The 15,649-nt window shown below is 39.5% G+C and overlaps 1 protein-coding gene across 4 annotated transcripts in view; it reads right to left on the reverse strand.

Moving 5' to 3' along the window:
* LOC127447372 (histone deacetylase 4-like) overlaps positions 1-15,649 on the reverse strand; it is a 293,038-nt gene that overhangs the window by 17,768 nt on the left and 259,621 nt on the right. For all 4 annotated transcript variants that reach the window (XM_051709200.1, XM_051709199.1, XM_051709201.1 and 1 more), the window contains 2 exons: positions 10,252-10,370; positions 6,186-6,319 (listed from right to left, as the gene is read on the reverse strand). In XM_051709200.1, the coding sequence (XP_051565160.1) occupies positions 6,186-6,319; positions 10,252-10,370 (253 nt within the window). The remainder of the gene's footprint in view (positions 1-6,185; positions 6,320-10,251; positions 10,371-15,649) is intronic.

Here is a 15,649-nt window from a genome sequence, read left to right on the forward strand (position 1 = left end):
TCTGATAAAGTTTCAGGGTACTTTCACACTGCAAACTTGTATTTTTGCAGTGACCTGGCAAACAGTCCTCATGTTTTACCAAAAGCGGATTATGGAATTTTAACCTCAGGCATCATAGCTAAAAGCTTGCATGTTTACTGTAGCTGATGGGTAAACACAGGGGGAACTTCATTGGTGACTGGCAACAATTAGCCTATTAGGACACTGTTTATCATATAATTGCTAATGACCACAATTTGGAGAGCAACATGTGCTTGCACACATCCATCAACAATTCATGGGTTCAAGGCTGAATGACGTCAGAGCCAAAGCAACATTCATGAGCTATTTAACCAGTCAGACCTTTGATTACTCACCAAAACCTAATGCTTAAAACTGAGAGAATATGACTAATTTTCAAAGGAAACACGATCCTTATTATAACAGTGACTTGTTCTTTTTAAAAGAGGAAGTGCATTTCTCATACTAGCCCAGTCATTTAAAGGGATAATTCACCCAAAAACAAAATTTTTTTGTCAGTATTTGCTTACTCTCATATTGTTCCAGGCGAGTTGAGAGGTTTGGGTAAGCTAAAGCACCTGTTATCCCATGAGACACCAGTTCAAACATGCAAGCAACCTGCTCTTCAAACCTCTCGAGCTCTATCTACATCATCTACTCACTGCCCTGAACTTAACCTCTGTTACAATGTGGGCTTCAATGCAATGATAAAACACCTGCTTCCTGCAATACTGATTACAGTCTGTGCTCTTGTTTCTTAATATCTACTATCTGGCCTTTGGCTTCTCTTTTTGGGTCCTTTGTGGCATCTTGCATGGGTCATCAAATGACCATTTCGCTGAACTGTCAAGACCCTCTGAATGGGTGCCATGAAAAACAAGTAACGTGTATCTAAACTAGGCCACCAATTTTCATATTTGGAGCACTGCAGCAAAAAATTCACAATGGGCTATTCATATCAAAAGTTGGGTTCCGGAAGTAAAAATGCAATTTATTTTCTCAAAAGGTGAAACTGATTTTTATCGATACCATATTCCGATGGTATATGCTTCTGTTGACGCCATCAGTTCACATTATTTCAACTTCATTAAAAAAAAAAAAAAAAAAAAAAACACTTTAGTAGTAGAAATCCTAGTTAGAAACTACACTACCCATGATCCTAAAGGGAAAGATCCACCAATCAGAGAATCACTGCGAACAAAGCGCACCAAAAGATCTTTGCAGTGACCTCCCACTTCCATGATCTGTGAGTGACACAAGCGAGTCGGTTTCACTACAATCTCAAACTACTTATATTTTTGTAAATATCTTAATAGTTTGCACTAAACTTACAATAAGTTGTTTCTGCATTTATAACCAACAACTTTAATCAATAGTTTGATATTTTCTGTCATTTTAAACTTGATTACGCTGTCCACAATGTTTCATGGGATTGTAGTTCATTCCCTCATGACATACGTATGTTCAGTACACAGTCCTGTAACTTTGTCATTTTGTCAGACTTTCAAATAATTTTTTGTTTCAAATCACAGTCTGTAATGTTGTAATTCAACTTAGAACTAGTTAGTTTGGTACATGGCTTAGAACTCTTCTGAAGGATTTTATGAAATCCCTGTGGAAAAAAATGAATGGGAAAATTACTTCCGGAACCAAGATGCCTGAAAAAGTGGGCGGGCACTTTTGTGCTGTATTAAGTCGAGCCAGTGAAATCTTTGCATTTTAAAACAATGCGCATGCATGAAACAGTGTTTGCTCCAGAGTCGTCTTCAGTTAAAAAGTTGTTCTGAGTGTCCAAAGCCATGGGATAGCTGGTTCTTCATAGTATCCACTGTAAAATCACTTTATGACATACACTTCCTCTGTATTATGTGGTTCCCAATTTCCTTTGATTACTTTAAGTCTGCCTGTGTCTCTCGTGCCATCATTGACCCTGTCTGAGAGATGTGTGAAGCTAACTGCTTTCAGATGGGCAGCAATGGCAATGTCTTGAAAGCTAAAAGGGAAGAGAGGGCGAGCGCGAGATGCCACTTTAACTTTGTGCATCTCTCGAGAGACTGCACTCTGTAGATTAAATTACCGCGACATCACTTCGAATCTACCAACAGCAGCTGTGGGGCGAATGGGTCTTAATAAAGCAGGCATGATAATGATGGTGATATGTGAATTTTTGTCAATTATACCAAATCCTGAGGTTGTTCTGATCCACAGAAACACATGCAACGCGGTCGCGCGCGTCTCGAACTGGCACCTACGGATCCCCTTTATCTCGCTCTCCTGCTGATCAGCTGATTCAGTGCTGGCCGTGCAACATCACGGCCCGGCCACGTCCTAGTAGTTACAAAGTTTAAGGATCGATACTGAGGTCGTTCAAATGAAGATCACGATACGTAGGAAAGTCAATCCTTTTCCCTAGTCATAATCGATAACTCTGTCTCCTCTCTTTGCTTTTCATGCTATGACAACAAACCTTCCCATGGAGCAAATAGGAGACTGAAGGGAGTGCCAGGCAGGCCTCTTGACTCCCAGTCTGCCTTCACCATTCCACTGACCTGAGTCAAAGGCATATGTTGGCGCAGGGAAACCGATTATGGCTATTGCATTAAGACCGCCAGTATGCAATTGCAAATAATTGCATGCATGAATCTGGCAAACATTGACCAGTGGTGTCCAGCCAGGCCATGTTTCCCTCTCTACACCTTTTCCTATTTCCTTTCTCACTCTACTACTATGCATATCAATAAAATGTGTCAAAAAGCCCCCCTAAATACATAAACTCCACTCATACAATTACTACGGCATAAATCTAATTCATGGTACACAAGTCACACAGAAAACACCATGCCTAATTGTTTTATTTTATCATCATCTCCAGAAATCCACATGGAGTCAAGCCAGCAAATGTTTTACTGGTCCAGGAATGTATTTACAGTTTTGTCTCAAGAGCTACAATAACAACAGAAACGAGGCCTGTCCTCTCTCATCTGGTGGTAAAAAAAGTGGCGAAACCATTCCACTCGCTGCTCTGTTCTCTATTCCCAGTGGCCAGCTACAGCCAGCCTCTGGGAAGCCGTATAAAATCAGCGCAATTGTAGATGTCGGTATCCACACAGGCCATTCTGGAGACAGGATGCTATTGAAAGTGTTTTAGAGGCACATTGGGCCAGCGTGAATGGTTTTAGCAGGTTCTCTGTTAACCTGCTTAAATTTCAGATTGTTTCTCACCAAAACCAAAATCATATGCCTTCAGAAGACTTGGAATAGGGTGCATGAGCTGCATGGACTACTTTCATGAATCTTTTGGGTCCTTTTTTAAAACTTAAAACAAGGCACTATCCACTGCTATCATTTTGAATATACGACCAACAATATTCATTAAAACATCACCTTCTGTGTTCCATAGAAGACAAAAAGTCATATGGGTTTGAAATGACATGAAGGTGAGTAAATGATGACAGAATTTTCATTTTGGGCATACCCCTGGGTCACAGCATGTCAGTCTTTCAAAATATGCACATTTTCTGAGTCTTGAAGCCTGTCAACTCACTTATAACTGTTTTTAACATGCAACTCTGTCAAATACATCATCACACACAGTATGACTGACCACTCTATTTTTATAAAGTCAGCATGAAGGCTCTATTAATTCCTGTGAAGAAATCATATTAAATACAAGTGTAAAACTAAACTCTTGGACACACTTTCCACTTTTGAGAGGTGAAACAGACAGCACAACTAAAAGAATGGAGAGTACATTTGATTCAGAGTTAGAAAGGCTTTGAATGAAAGAGAGAAAGAGTAGTAGTGACAGGGACAGAGAGCGAGAAGATGAGAGATGAGAACAGCAAAGAAATTATTTAATGATTCACTGATCTCTGCCTGCATCACCTTTGTCTATTGATGGACTGACTACACTCTTGAAATGGAATACATAGACTATCAATGAATTGCTAATAAAAGCCTTCATTAGCCAACTAACAGAGGACAATGCATCTATGTGAACTTCTGCAGTTAATCCAGGATGAACTTCAAAGACATTAGTCATTACTCTTACAGTTCTTACAAAATCTTTGTTTAAACACTGACCCTTAACACTTACTTAGTTTACTAATTTTAAACCATGACTTGCACTGCACACAATAATTAATACTGGCATTACATTCATGCTTTTTAGCCAGAGGGGAACTGGCCCCCACAGTGAGCCTGGTTTCTCCCAAGGTTATTTTTCTCCATTAACCAACATCTGATGGAGTTTTGTGTTTTTGCCACAGTCACCTTCGGCTTGCTCACAGGGGTTCTAAATACAATTATTAGTTAACTATTTAATTATTTAATTGCTATACACATTTTACAATCATATTTAATCAAACTACACAATGATGACTCTAAGACATTATAGATATTACACTTTCATTTTCTGTTAATGCACGATTTTCTGTAAAGCTGCTTTGAAACTATGTGTGTTGTGAAAAGCACTATACAAATAAAAATGACTTGACTTGAAATTCAAAGAGTCAAGTGGATGATTTATCCCTAACAGCTTTATTTGACTTGCTTTTCTGTGTCAGACAGTGAACCGTTAGCTATACTTACCCTCCCATTCTCAGACTGGACTGTGACTGTGGAATCTTGGTGGTTTGCCAACATAAAGGGAGTTCTTCTAACTACACACCCTGACAAACATCTAGTCTGTGACACCTTATATTAAAAGCTGAGTAGGAGGATAGAGGGCAGGGCTCAATAATGAGGATGGCCGATGACCCGGGGGCAGTGTGAAGAGGTTTGGGCCAGTTAAAGGAACTGTCACTTGCTCAGTCGAGCCAGTGCTGCATTTATGCCGTTAATTCAGTATACACGCACGTAGAGCTGCTGAGCAAGTCAGTGAAAAAAGGATTTTACACAGAGGATGCATTCTTGCATTAGATGAAACGTAACAGAATGGAACAGAATGCAGGGGACTTGACGTTTTTTTGAAACCTGAACTATTTTTAACTTGATAAAACACGCAACGTTCAAAGCTGACAGTGTTCTGACAGTGTCCTGCCAAGTTGTGTCTATGCCTGTCAAGTGTCCTGTATGGAATTACTTTATAGCTGTATAATTGAAAGCAATTATTGCAAATTAGTTATGCAACTTTAAAAAAAAATAAACACTATTTGTTGCAAACATTGCACAGTATTGAATCTTAATGTTTTATGAAAAAAGGTAACACTTTACAATAAGGTTTTATTTGTTAACATTAGTAAATGGATAAGGTATCATGAACTAACAATGAACAATATTTTTTACAGCATTTATCAATCTTGGTTCATGTTAATGTATAAATATGTTATCGCTCATGGTTAGTTCATAATGCATTAACTAATGATAAGTAGTAGTATTTGTTGCAATTAACATTAACCAAGATTGAGAAATTATTGTTTAATGTTACTTCATTTTAGCTAATGTAGTTAACTAATGTTAACAAATAAAACCTAATAGTAAAGCGTTACACTATATATATATATATATATATATATATATACACACACACACACACACACACACACACACACCAATCAGCCACAACATTAAAACCACCTGCCTAATATTGTGTAGGTCCCCCTCGTACCATCAAAACAGTGCCAACCTGCATCTCAGAATAGCTTTCTGAGATGCTATTCTGCTCACTACAATTGTACAGAGTGGTTATCTGAGTTACCGTAGTCTTTGTCAGTTCGAAACATTCAGGCCATTCTCTGTTGAACTCTCTCATCAACAAGGCATTTCCATCCGCAGAACTGCCGCTCACGGGATGTTTTTTGTTTTTGGCACCATTCTGAGTAAATTCTAGAGACTGTTGTGTGTGAAAATCCCAGGAGATCAGCAGTTACAGAAATACTCAAACCAGCCTGCCTGGTACCAACAATCATGCCACAGTCCAAATCATTGAGAACACATTTTCTCCCCATTCTGATGATTGATGTGAACATTAACTGAAGCTCCTGACCCATATCTGCATGATTTTATGCACTGCAATGCTGCCACACGATTGGCTGATTAGATAATCACATGGATGAGTGTTGGTGCCAGACAGGCTGGTTTGAGTATTTCTGTAACTGCTGATCTCCTGGGATTTTCCCTCCATTTCTTCCTCCATTCATAAAGCCATGTCCATCCCTCCCATCAGATCTGCAGTCTGCTCTTACCTCATTTCCAAGCAAAGCAGAAACACATGCTTCAGAGGCATCGCAAATGGCGGTGAGGTCGTGACCACCCTCCAGGGCTAGCACCAGCCGGCCGCCGGCCAGTCCCATCAGCTGCTTGGTCAGGTAGCCAAAACCTGCCAATGGGGAGACACGAAATGCAAGTGGGGGTTAGAGCTCACCCAGAAACTGTGATTACTGGCCCTCAAACAAAGGAGCAAGTGAATGAAGAAAAGACAGAGAGAGGGAATATTACATCACATTTTCTTTTTAAAAGAGACAGCACTCTGAATTTACAGGGCTCAAACATATAATATGAGGCAGGTTTGACTTTAATAAATGTTGCTTAGTATTTTGGCTCCAGGCATCTTTTGATCTTTGTTTGAATATATGCAGCCGACTCTTAGTATAGGGCCCTCTTAGATGAATATATCTTTTGTTAATTTTTTCTCTGGCATGATAGAGCCCATCTACACACTCTGTCCGATAAGATTTTCTGTATACAGATAAACAGCCTATTAGAGAAGACACTGTCCAGTTCAACTCAACACAGGATGTCCTGCTATTTAGAACCCAATACACACTATATATTAACGTATTTAACACAATGTAAAATACATACAATACAATCTAGCTGTTGTGTAAATACTGTACATGTTGTTCTGCAAAATTCTGCATTAATTCTGCATTTATAGCTCTATACATAATAAGCACATTGTATCAAATGCTTAAGTACATAATAGTTATACACCTTATATCGTAGGTCATTTTTTTTAAGGGGCGATATTTGTCCCTTGGAATTTACTTTAAGGTGGATTTTCTTTTTATATCTATAAAACCCAAAAAAAAAAGAAAAAAAAAAGAAAAACAGCATGACATCCATTTGTCAAAATGCTTCAATTGAATCAATTAACTGAAATAAATTCTGAAATGGAAAAAAAAAAAAAAAAAAAAATAAAAAAATAAAAAAATACAAAATAGGCTGTTATACATTTGTGCTCAAAAGTTTGCATACCCTGGCAGAAATTGTGAAATTTTGGCATTGATTTTGAAAATATGACTGATCATGCAAAAAAAACTTTTATTTACGGATAGTGATTATATGAAGCCATTTATTATCACATAGTTGTTTGGCTCCTTTTTAAATCATAATGATAACAAAAAATCACCCAAATGGCCCTGATCAAAAGTTTACATACCCTTGAATGTTTGGCCTTGTTACAGACACACAAGGTGACACACAAAGGTTTAAATGGCAAATAAAGGTTAATTTCCCACACCTGTGGCTTTTTAAATTGCAATTAGTGTCTGTGTATAAATAGTCAATGAGTTTGTTAGCTCTCACGTGGATGCACTGAGCAGGCTAGATACTGAGCCATGGGGAGCAGAAAAGAACTGTCAAAAGACCTGCATAACAAGGTAATGGAACTTTATAAAGATGGAAAAGGATATAAAAAGATATCCAAAGCCTTGAAAACGCCAGTCAGTACTGTTCAGTCACTTATTAAGAAGTGGAAAATTCAGGGATCTCTTGATACCAAGCCAAGATCAGGTAGACCAAGAAAGATTTCAGCCACAACTGCCAGAAGAATTGTTCGGGATACAAAGAAAAACCCACAGGTAACCTCAGGAGAAATACAAGTTGCTCTGGAAAAAGACGGTGTGGTTGCTTCAAGGAGCACAATACGACGAAACTTGAACAAAAATGAGCTGCATGGTCGAGCTGCCAGAAAGAAGCCTTTACTGTGACAATGCCACAAAAAAGCCCGGTTACAATATGCCCGACAACACCTTGACACGCCTCACAGCTTCTGGCACACTGTAATTTGGAGTGACGAGACCAAAATAGAGCTTTATGGTCACAACCATAAGCGCTATGTTTGGAGAGGGGTCAACAAGGCCTATAGTGAATAGAATACCATCCCCACTGTGAAGCATGGTGGTGGCTCACTGATGTTTTGGGGGTGTGTGAGCTTTAAAGGCACGGGGAATCTTGTGAAAATTGATGGCAAGATGAATGCAGCATGTTATCAGAAAATACTGGCAGACAATTTGCATTCTTCTGCACGAAAGCTGCGCATGGGACGCTCTTGGACTTTCCAGCACAACAATGACCCTAAGCACAAGGCCAAGTTGACCCTCTAGTGGTTACAGCAGAAAAAGGTGAAGGTTCTGGAGTGGCCATCACAGTCTCCTGACCTTAATATCATCGAGCCACTCTGGGGAGATCTCAAATATGCGGTTCATGCAAGACAACCAAAGACTTGGGATGACCTGGAGGCATTTTGCCAAGATGAATGGGCAGCTATACCACCTGCAAGAATTTGGGGCCTCATAGACAACTATTACAATTGTTAGATCATTGATGTTAGTAATGCTTTTTTAATAGCTGATTTTAGTTGGTTTTTTCTCCATCAAAAACCACTCCATATTAGCGACACAATTAAAAAATACAGATATCTTACAGCTACAGGTCACTACAATGTCTATCAAGGCCCATAACAAATAACTAGATTGGCATACTAGAATATTATGAAATATATCAAATGTTAGATAACTTTGCTCCCACATTTTATGTATAAACTATAGGCTATTTTGGCCCAGCGCCCTGGTTATTTCCTGACGCTGACGTAATCTTTCTTAAGATAAGCATGCAGGAAAAGAAAAATCAATGCTGTCACAGGTCATTGGGCTGTTCTAAGATCAGCCGGTGGAAGAAATCTGATTTAAAGTTACTTTTATCAGCAGGAATGGCACCAATTCAGACCGGACAACCTGCCTTTCTTAGACTCTAGGCAAATGTTTTAAGTGTAGCAGACTCCCCCTCCCTGTGAAAGCAGAACAGTGTTTGTACATTAGTGTGCATGTATTCAAGCACTCTCAGCCTTTACCAGGAGATGTAATCTGTAAGAGTCGGCTTTAAGATATAAGCAAAGCCCACTAATGGGATAAAAGCAGCCTTTTGGACCCCAATAACAAGTGTACTATAATTGTTAAATGTTTGATTTAGAAACAAGCCAGGAATGCCATCTTGATGTTATGCGCAGATGGGAAAAAAAGTTAAGAAAGGATTACTGGTGGCATATTCCACAAATACAGTATCACTCTAGTGTGCCATTACTTAAAATGTAAAAAAAAAAAAAAATTAAAATCTGTAATAATTAACTCACCCTCATGTCGCTCCAAACCAATATGACTTTCTTTCTTATGCCGAACACAAAAGGAGATCTTTGAAGGATTATCCCGGTCCCTCTTTTCAATACAGCGGCAGTGGATAGTGACTGAGGACTCAAAAGTCTCATAAAAGTAGTCCATACGAATCGTGTGTCATATTCAAAGTCTTTTAAAGGCATAGGAACACTTGGTAAGAAACAACCTAATAGAAGTGATTTTTCAGTAACAACCTTGACGTCCGTTGAGTGTTTATGAGTGAAGCTTGCTCAGTGAAAAGATCTCGCTGCTGAATACTTCACTAATATACCACACAATTACTGGTGAGTGAAATGTAAACATTTACCAGGCAGTTGCCGAATAAATACATTTTAGTCACATAGAGCAAAATTTGGTTGCAAATGCGAGTGATTTCCTCTCATTGTAGTGGAGGGCTGCGCATAGATAAAAGATTGATCTTAAGATTTAAGAATCAAAGTCGAGATCATTCAAATAAATATTGCGATGTATTGGAAAATCAATATTTTTACCCACTCCTAGTTTAAACTGTATTCAGACATTTGGTACCATGGTTGCAAAAAAACAAAACAAAAAACAAACACTTTCAGGCTCTACTTTGTACCTTATTCTTGGAGAGTGTCTGGAACAATCCCTCCCCTTTGGGATTTGACTTTACACAGATGAGTGTGGTCTCTTGATTTTGTGGCATTAGCACGATACATTTGACTGAAATTAAGCTTTTAGACATGAATAATGAGAGAAAACAAGAGAGAGAGAGGAGGAGTGGGACAGAGGCGTGTCAATGACTCATCTTTTTGCACTGAAGCCTAAAGAGTGGGAAGACAGACTTATCCCATGAGATTCCTCCTATGTTCAGGGAAAAAGAGAGAATACTTACATTTGGCCGTTAGCGTGTATCCTCCCAGAGGTGGTGGATGCCCCTCCACAGCGTCAAAACCAGAAGAAACCAGCACAACGTCTGGAGCAAACTCATTGGCAATAGGCATCACCACCGTTCTATGAAAAAAAGCACAAAAAGTACAAACAGTGTCAAACAAGGAATCCTCATTAAAGGGATAGTTCACCCAAACATGAAAGTTCTGTCATCATTTACTCACTCTCATGTCGTTCCAAACCCATTTGATTTCTTTCTTCTATGAATGAGAAATTCTGAAGAATATTCTGGTTGCTCTTTTCCCTATAATTATAATGAACAAGGACTGGAGCCCTCAAGCTCCAAAAAGAATGCTTAAGTACCATTATGCGCTATATTCCAAGTCTTCTGAAGTGATACAATAGCTTTGTGAGGAACAGACTGAAATTTAAGTCATTATTCACTGAAAATCCTGACATCCGCCATAGTTGGTGCATTCACGAAAACTTATTTCAGAAGTAGTGATGTCTGAACGAATCGTTCTTTTGAGTCAGATCTTTTCCATGAATCAGTTTATTTGGTTCACAAAACTGAATAATCCATTCACGAATCGGGTGACACAATGATTAACAGTTAACAGCTCACTAGAGGTTATCAGCAAATAACGACTAAAATTTTGGTCTGTTTCTCACACAAAGCTATCATAAAGCTTCAGAGTCAATTGGTGCACATTTCTAGCCCTTTTGCAAAATTTTTGAAGCTCAACAGAGCAAGTCGCCAATTCACTTTACTTGTACTGTATGAAAAACAGAAGCAAGTACATTCTTCAAAACATCTCATTTTGTGTTCCACAGAAGACAAAGTCATACAGGTTTGGAATGACACAATGTTGAGTAAATAATGACAGAGTGCAAATTTTTGGGTGAATATCTATTTTTGGGTGAACCCAGAGATTAATGTCAAGCAGTGCTATTGTGCCGCCAAATATAATCTAAACTCCCCAAAACACCAGACACAAACATGGGAAGGGACGAAACATTTCGATTCCAAGCAACAAGACCAGATTCAGCGTGAGTGTGGGTTTAACGGCCCATTCTGTGGTCAGGTCGTGATTCCTACCCAAGATTGTATGTTGCACAGACAGCCATTGGTCTAGTTGGTCTGGAGCTCGGCAAACTTTGTATTATAACATGATTGGGGTGTGTGCGTGGCGTGAAAACAATCCCAGCCGTTCTAAGACGCACACAACACCCAAAGAATTCTGTTTATCTTGGCAATGGCGATCGGGCTTTGTAGGGGACATCAAAGCTCACTTCGGAAGACGATGACACGCACATTGATTAGGCTGGAGGATATTCTGACTTGAGTTTATGACTGTGCCCTGCATTCTTTCTGGGATCACAGCTGTGAGGCTATATTAAGACGACAGATTTCTCTCTCTGAACTGCAGCTGGACAGAAACTGGATATGTAGCTGGGCTTGGTGGTGCGGGAGGCTTGGCCGCTCTTTGCTCCAGTGTAGGTGTAGTTGACATGACAGACTGAATTTGTGGAATTCAGTTGCGTTTCTATGGCTGAAATGTGTTAATGAAGATTCCCTACCAGAGAGGATTTAGGAGTAATCTTCAAGGCCTAAACATATTTTTATTTGCATTAAAATGCATTATTACCAAGGTTACTCTGTTAACAGTAAACACTGAGTGCATTTACATGCACAGCAATATGCTGATCACTACCAAAAATCAGAAAACCGTGTTTACATGAGATCTGAAATCAGACTGGATTATTCTCTGCGTTTGACAACAAAATGTAAACAGTAATGCGCACAACATTTGTGAACATTAGATAAGCCGGTAAGAAAAGCCAGTAAAGGTGCCGAAATTGGGCTAATGGGCCCAATTCTATGTGTGCAGATTAGGACTGTGTATCGGCTGGCACCTCACGATACGATAGGTATTGCAATACACGTCACAATTCTATTTATTGCAATACATTACGATATCTTAATTGGATTTGATTACCAATCAATTCCAATTCATTTGGATACATTTCAGTTATATTCTGATGACTGATGAAGAGCATGTAGCTCGAAGCATAACGTTTTTGTCTCTTAATGAGCTTATAAAATTGATTTGGAAGTAAAAGTGTGCCAAATTTGTTGTTTTTTAAATTATATGAATACGCACATAGTTTAATATAAATATTAATACATGGATCTCAAGTGTTGACACAATATCATGAGAAATATATATATTGTGATATATCGATATTTGATTGTATCGACACAGCCCTAGTGCAGATCGGTTTATGCTACCTGTTTTTTTCATTTAAATGCATAATTATTACACAATAATTCTTAAGCCAACAATGTGCAAGGTCATATAAACAGCTTAAACAGCTTTCCTTTATGGGAGTAAGGTCATACATGTTTTAAGAAAATAAAATAAAATAAATAAATAAATAAATAAATAAATCGCTCAGCGTGTAAACACCTTTTCCGGTAGGGCTGTAGCGATTATGAAATTTGGCTGACGATTAATTGTCAAACTAATAATTGCGATTATGATGATTAACTGTCTGTTTTAGGGCTATGAAGATTAATTGTCTCTTCTAGGGCTTTCACGATTAATTGTCATATTTGTTACACCTTAAAAAGTATTTTTTTTTTTTTTTTTTTTTATATTTAACTTTAAATACAGAACTGTGCAAAAGTTTTAGGCACTTGTGAAAAACTTTCAAAGTGAGGATTTCTTAAAAAATAATGACAAAGTTTTCATTAATCAATTAATGTCATACAAAGTCCAGTAAACATAAAAAAGCTGAATCAATATTTGGTGTGAACACTTATGCCTTCAAAACAGCACCAATTCTCCTACTTACACCTGGATACAGTTTTTCTTGGTTGTTGGCAGATAGGATGTTCCAAGCTTCTTGAAGAATTTGCCACAGTTCTTCTATCTATTTAGGCTGTCTCAATTACTTCTGTCTCTTTGTGTAATCTCAGACTGACACAATGTTCAATGGGGGGATCTTTGAGGACCATGCCATCTGTTGCAGGGCTCCCTGTTCTTCTATTCTATTCTATTTGTAAAGGGAATGTTTGGGAGTATAAAATGTATATTTCCTATTGACACACTAAAGTAGCAGATATAAATAAACATCTTAAGACAAATGTTTTTGGGAAACATCTTATGTGCCTAAGACTTTTGCACAGTACTGTATATAAATCAACTAATAAAATGGGGATATATGATTCCCCGTTAAGGCTTTAAAATTTATAAATGACATGAAAGAAAATGTTTTAAATATCAAAATATTCTCCGTCTTTAGTCAACTTTAGTCTTGGTCCATTTTACATTCACACTGTTGTTTTTTTGGAACCCCACCAACCTGAATAGCAATATTATATTATATTTATAAAACTTAATGCAATAGTTAAATATTTCTGTCCTAAATTCTTTCACTTTATTTAAAGTCCCTCCGACTAAGCCCACAAGCCCTTATTTCTCATGAAGAAGACCTCTGAGATTCTGCGTTTCCTTTTATCATCTCCACAGAAATAGAATGTTATATCTGTGTTAAAACTGTGTGTATGAATGAACAGTCTGCAATGACCAAGATTCAGGAACAATTGCCATTACAAGATCCTTAAATTAGAGTGAAACCGGAGCGCTTTACGTTCACAATCAGTTTAAGATCCCTTGTTTATACCTCGTATATATTTATGTGAAATGTGGCGCGAGCCTCTGAAGACAGCACGAGAATAAGTGCTTGAGAAGCGGTAGGCCTAAATCTTTATGCAGAATTCATGAGCTGCTCTGAATGATGGCACAGGTATCAAACACAGGGCACGTCGATGTGGTTCAGGTGGCAGACAGTAGGCTACACACATACGTTTTTTCCCTTCTTCAAGACTGAACAAAGTGATGTTGATGAGTTTGCAGGTTAGTGTATGAAACTGGTGTAACTGCATGAACTGAAAGATTTGAAATGGCTACGTTAATTATGCAATTATCTGTAGCACTGAATGAGCTTCGTTCAAGCTGTCAAACCACAAAAGACCTTGTGACTGAAAACAAATTGTGCAGGCTATATGAAAGAAACATACAGGTATGCACAATATATTATAGAGTGATGGCTTGAGTAAATAATCTATGTCCTTTAATAATGATTTGGGTCTAATTTAATGGAAAACTGTGTGAGTTGCGCTCCGTGGCGCAGCAGAAATTTGAGCAGCCTCCATAGTCGTAGCTGGGCACAGGTGTGCGTACATTGATAGAAAACAATTGTTTCGAATGTTGTCCTCCAGACATGTCCAGTGTGCAACCCACTTCAGTTTGGTTATTCAGGAGACAGACAACCACATTCTAGTCGCATTTTTATGTACACATTTGCTGTGCCAACAGAACCAAATAGTTCAATGTGATGAGGAGGAGGGCGTGGCCAGGCCGTAACGATGGACACCCAGCGCTGAATCAGCCCAATCAGCCAGGAGAGGGATAAAGAAGAGCCGGGGGTGCCAGTTCGAGAGAGAGAGAGAGAGACACGCAGCAGTCTTGTGTGTGTGTGCGTTTTGTGTTATGCTGGAAATCAGTTTTATGTTGTGTTTTGTTCATTTATTTATTAAAACTTTACGTTGACTGCTCAGCCGATTCCTGCCTCCCCCTTACCCATCCTGTGAACCCGTTACATTGGTGCTGAAACCCGGGAAGGAGGAGGGATGCGCTGTCATAGAGCCCTCGCCGCTGATGAAGGGTTGTGACGCCGAGGAGGTATGGTCCGGTTGTACTGGTGTGGTTCGCTAGGAGACGGAGGAGCCTGCTGCCATCCGGAAGGAGACGAAGGAGCTGCTGCTGTCCACCAGGAAGCCGAGGAGCTGATGCCCGCTGCCAGAGGGCGGAGGAGCCACTGCCGTCCGCCAGGAGGCGAGGTCCAGTGCCATCGCACAGCGTCGCGGAGGACCGCTGCACAGCTGGCTGAGGAACAGTCGATAGCGTGTTCGGGGACCGGCGAGCCAGTTTTTCTCTCTCCCTCTCTCTCTCCCACTCACTCTTTCCTTCTCCCCTCTCCCTCCCCTCATCCTACTCAGATTCCCAGGAGGCGGAGAAGACCGGCCGGTGGATGGACGGCCGAAAGGATAACACCTCCTCTCCAGGAGGTTTCCCCGGCCTGAATCGGGCATTGGGGGTATGTGACGAGGAGGAGGGTGTGGCCGGGCTGTAACGATGGACGCCTGGCGCTGAATCAGCCCAATCAGCCGGGAGAGGGATACAGAGGAGCCAGGGACACCAGTTCGAGAGAGAGATGCACGCAGCAGTCTTGTGTGTGTGTGTTTTGTGTTATGCTGGAAAGCAGTTTTATGTTGCGTTTTGTTAATTTGTTTATTAAAAGTTTATGTTGACTGCTCAGCCGGTTCCCGCCTC

The sequence above is a fragment of the Myxocyprinus asiaticus genome, chromosome 10 (genome assembly GCF_019703515.2).
Source record: "Myxocyprinus asiaticus isolate MX2 ecotype Aquarium Trade chromosome 10, UBuf_Myxa_2, whole genome shotgun sequence".
NCBI lineage: Eukaryota > Metazoa > Chordata > Actinopteri > Cypriniformes > Catostomidae > Myxocyprinus > Myxocyprinus asiaticus.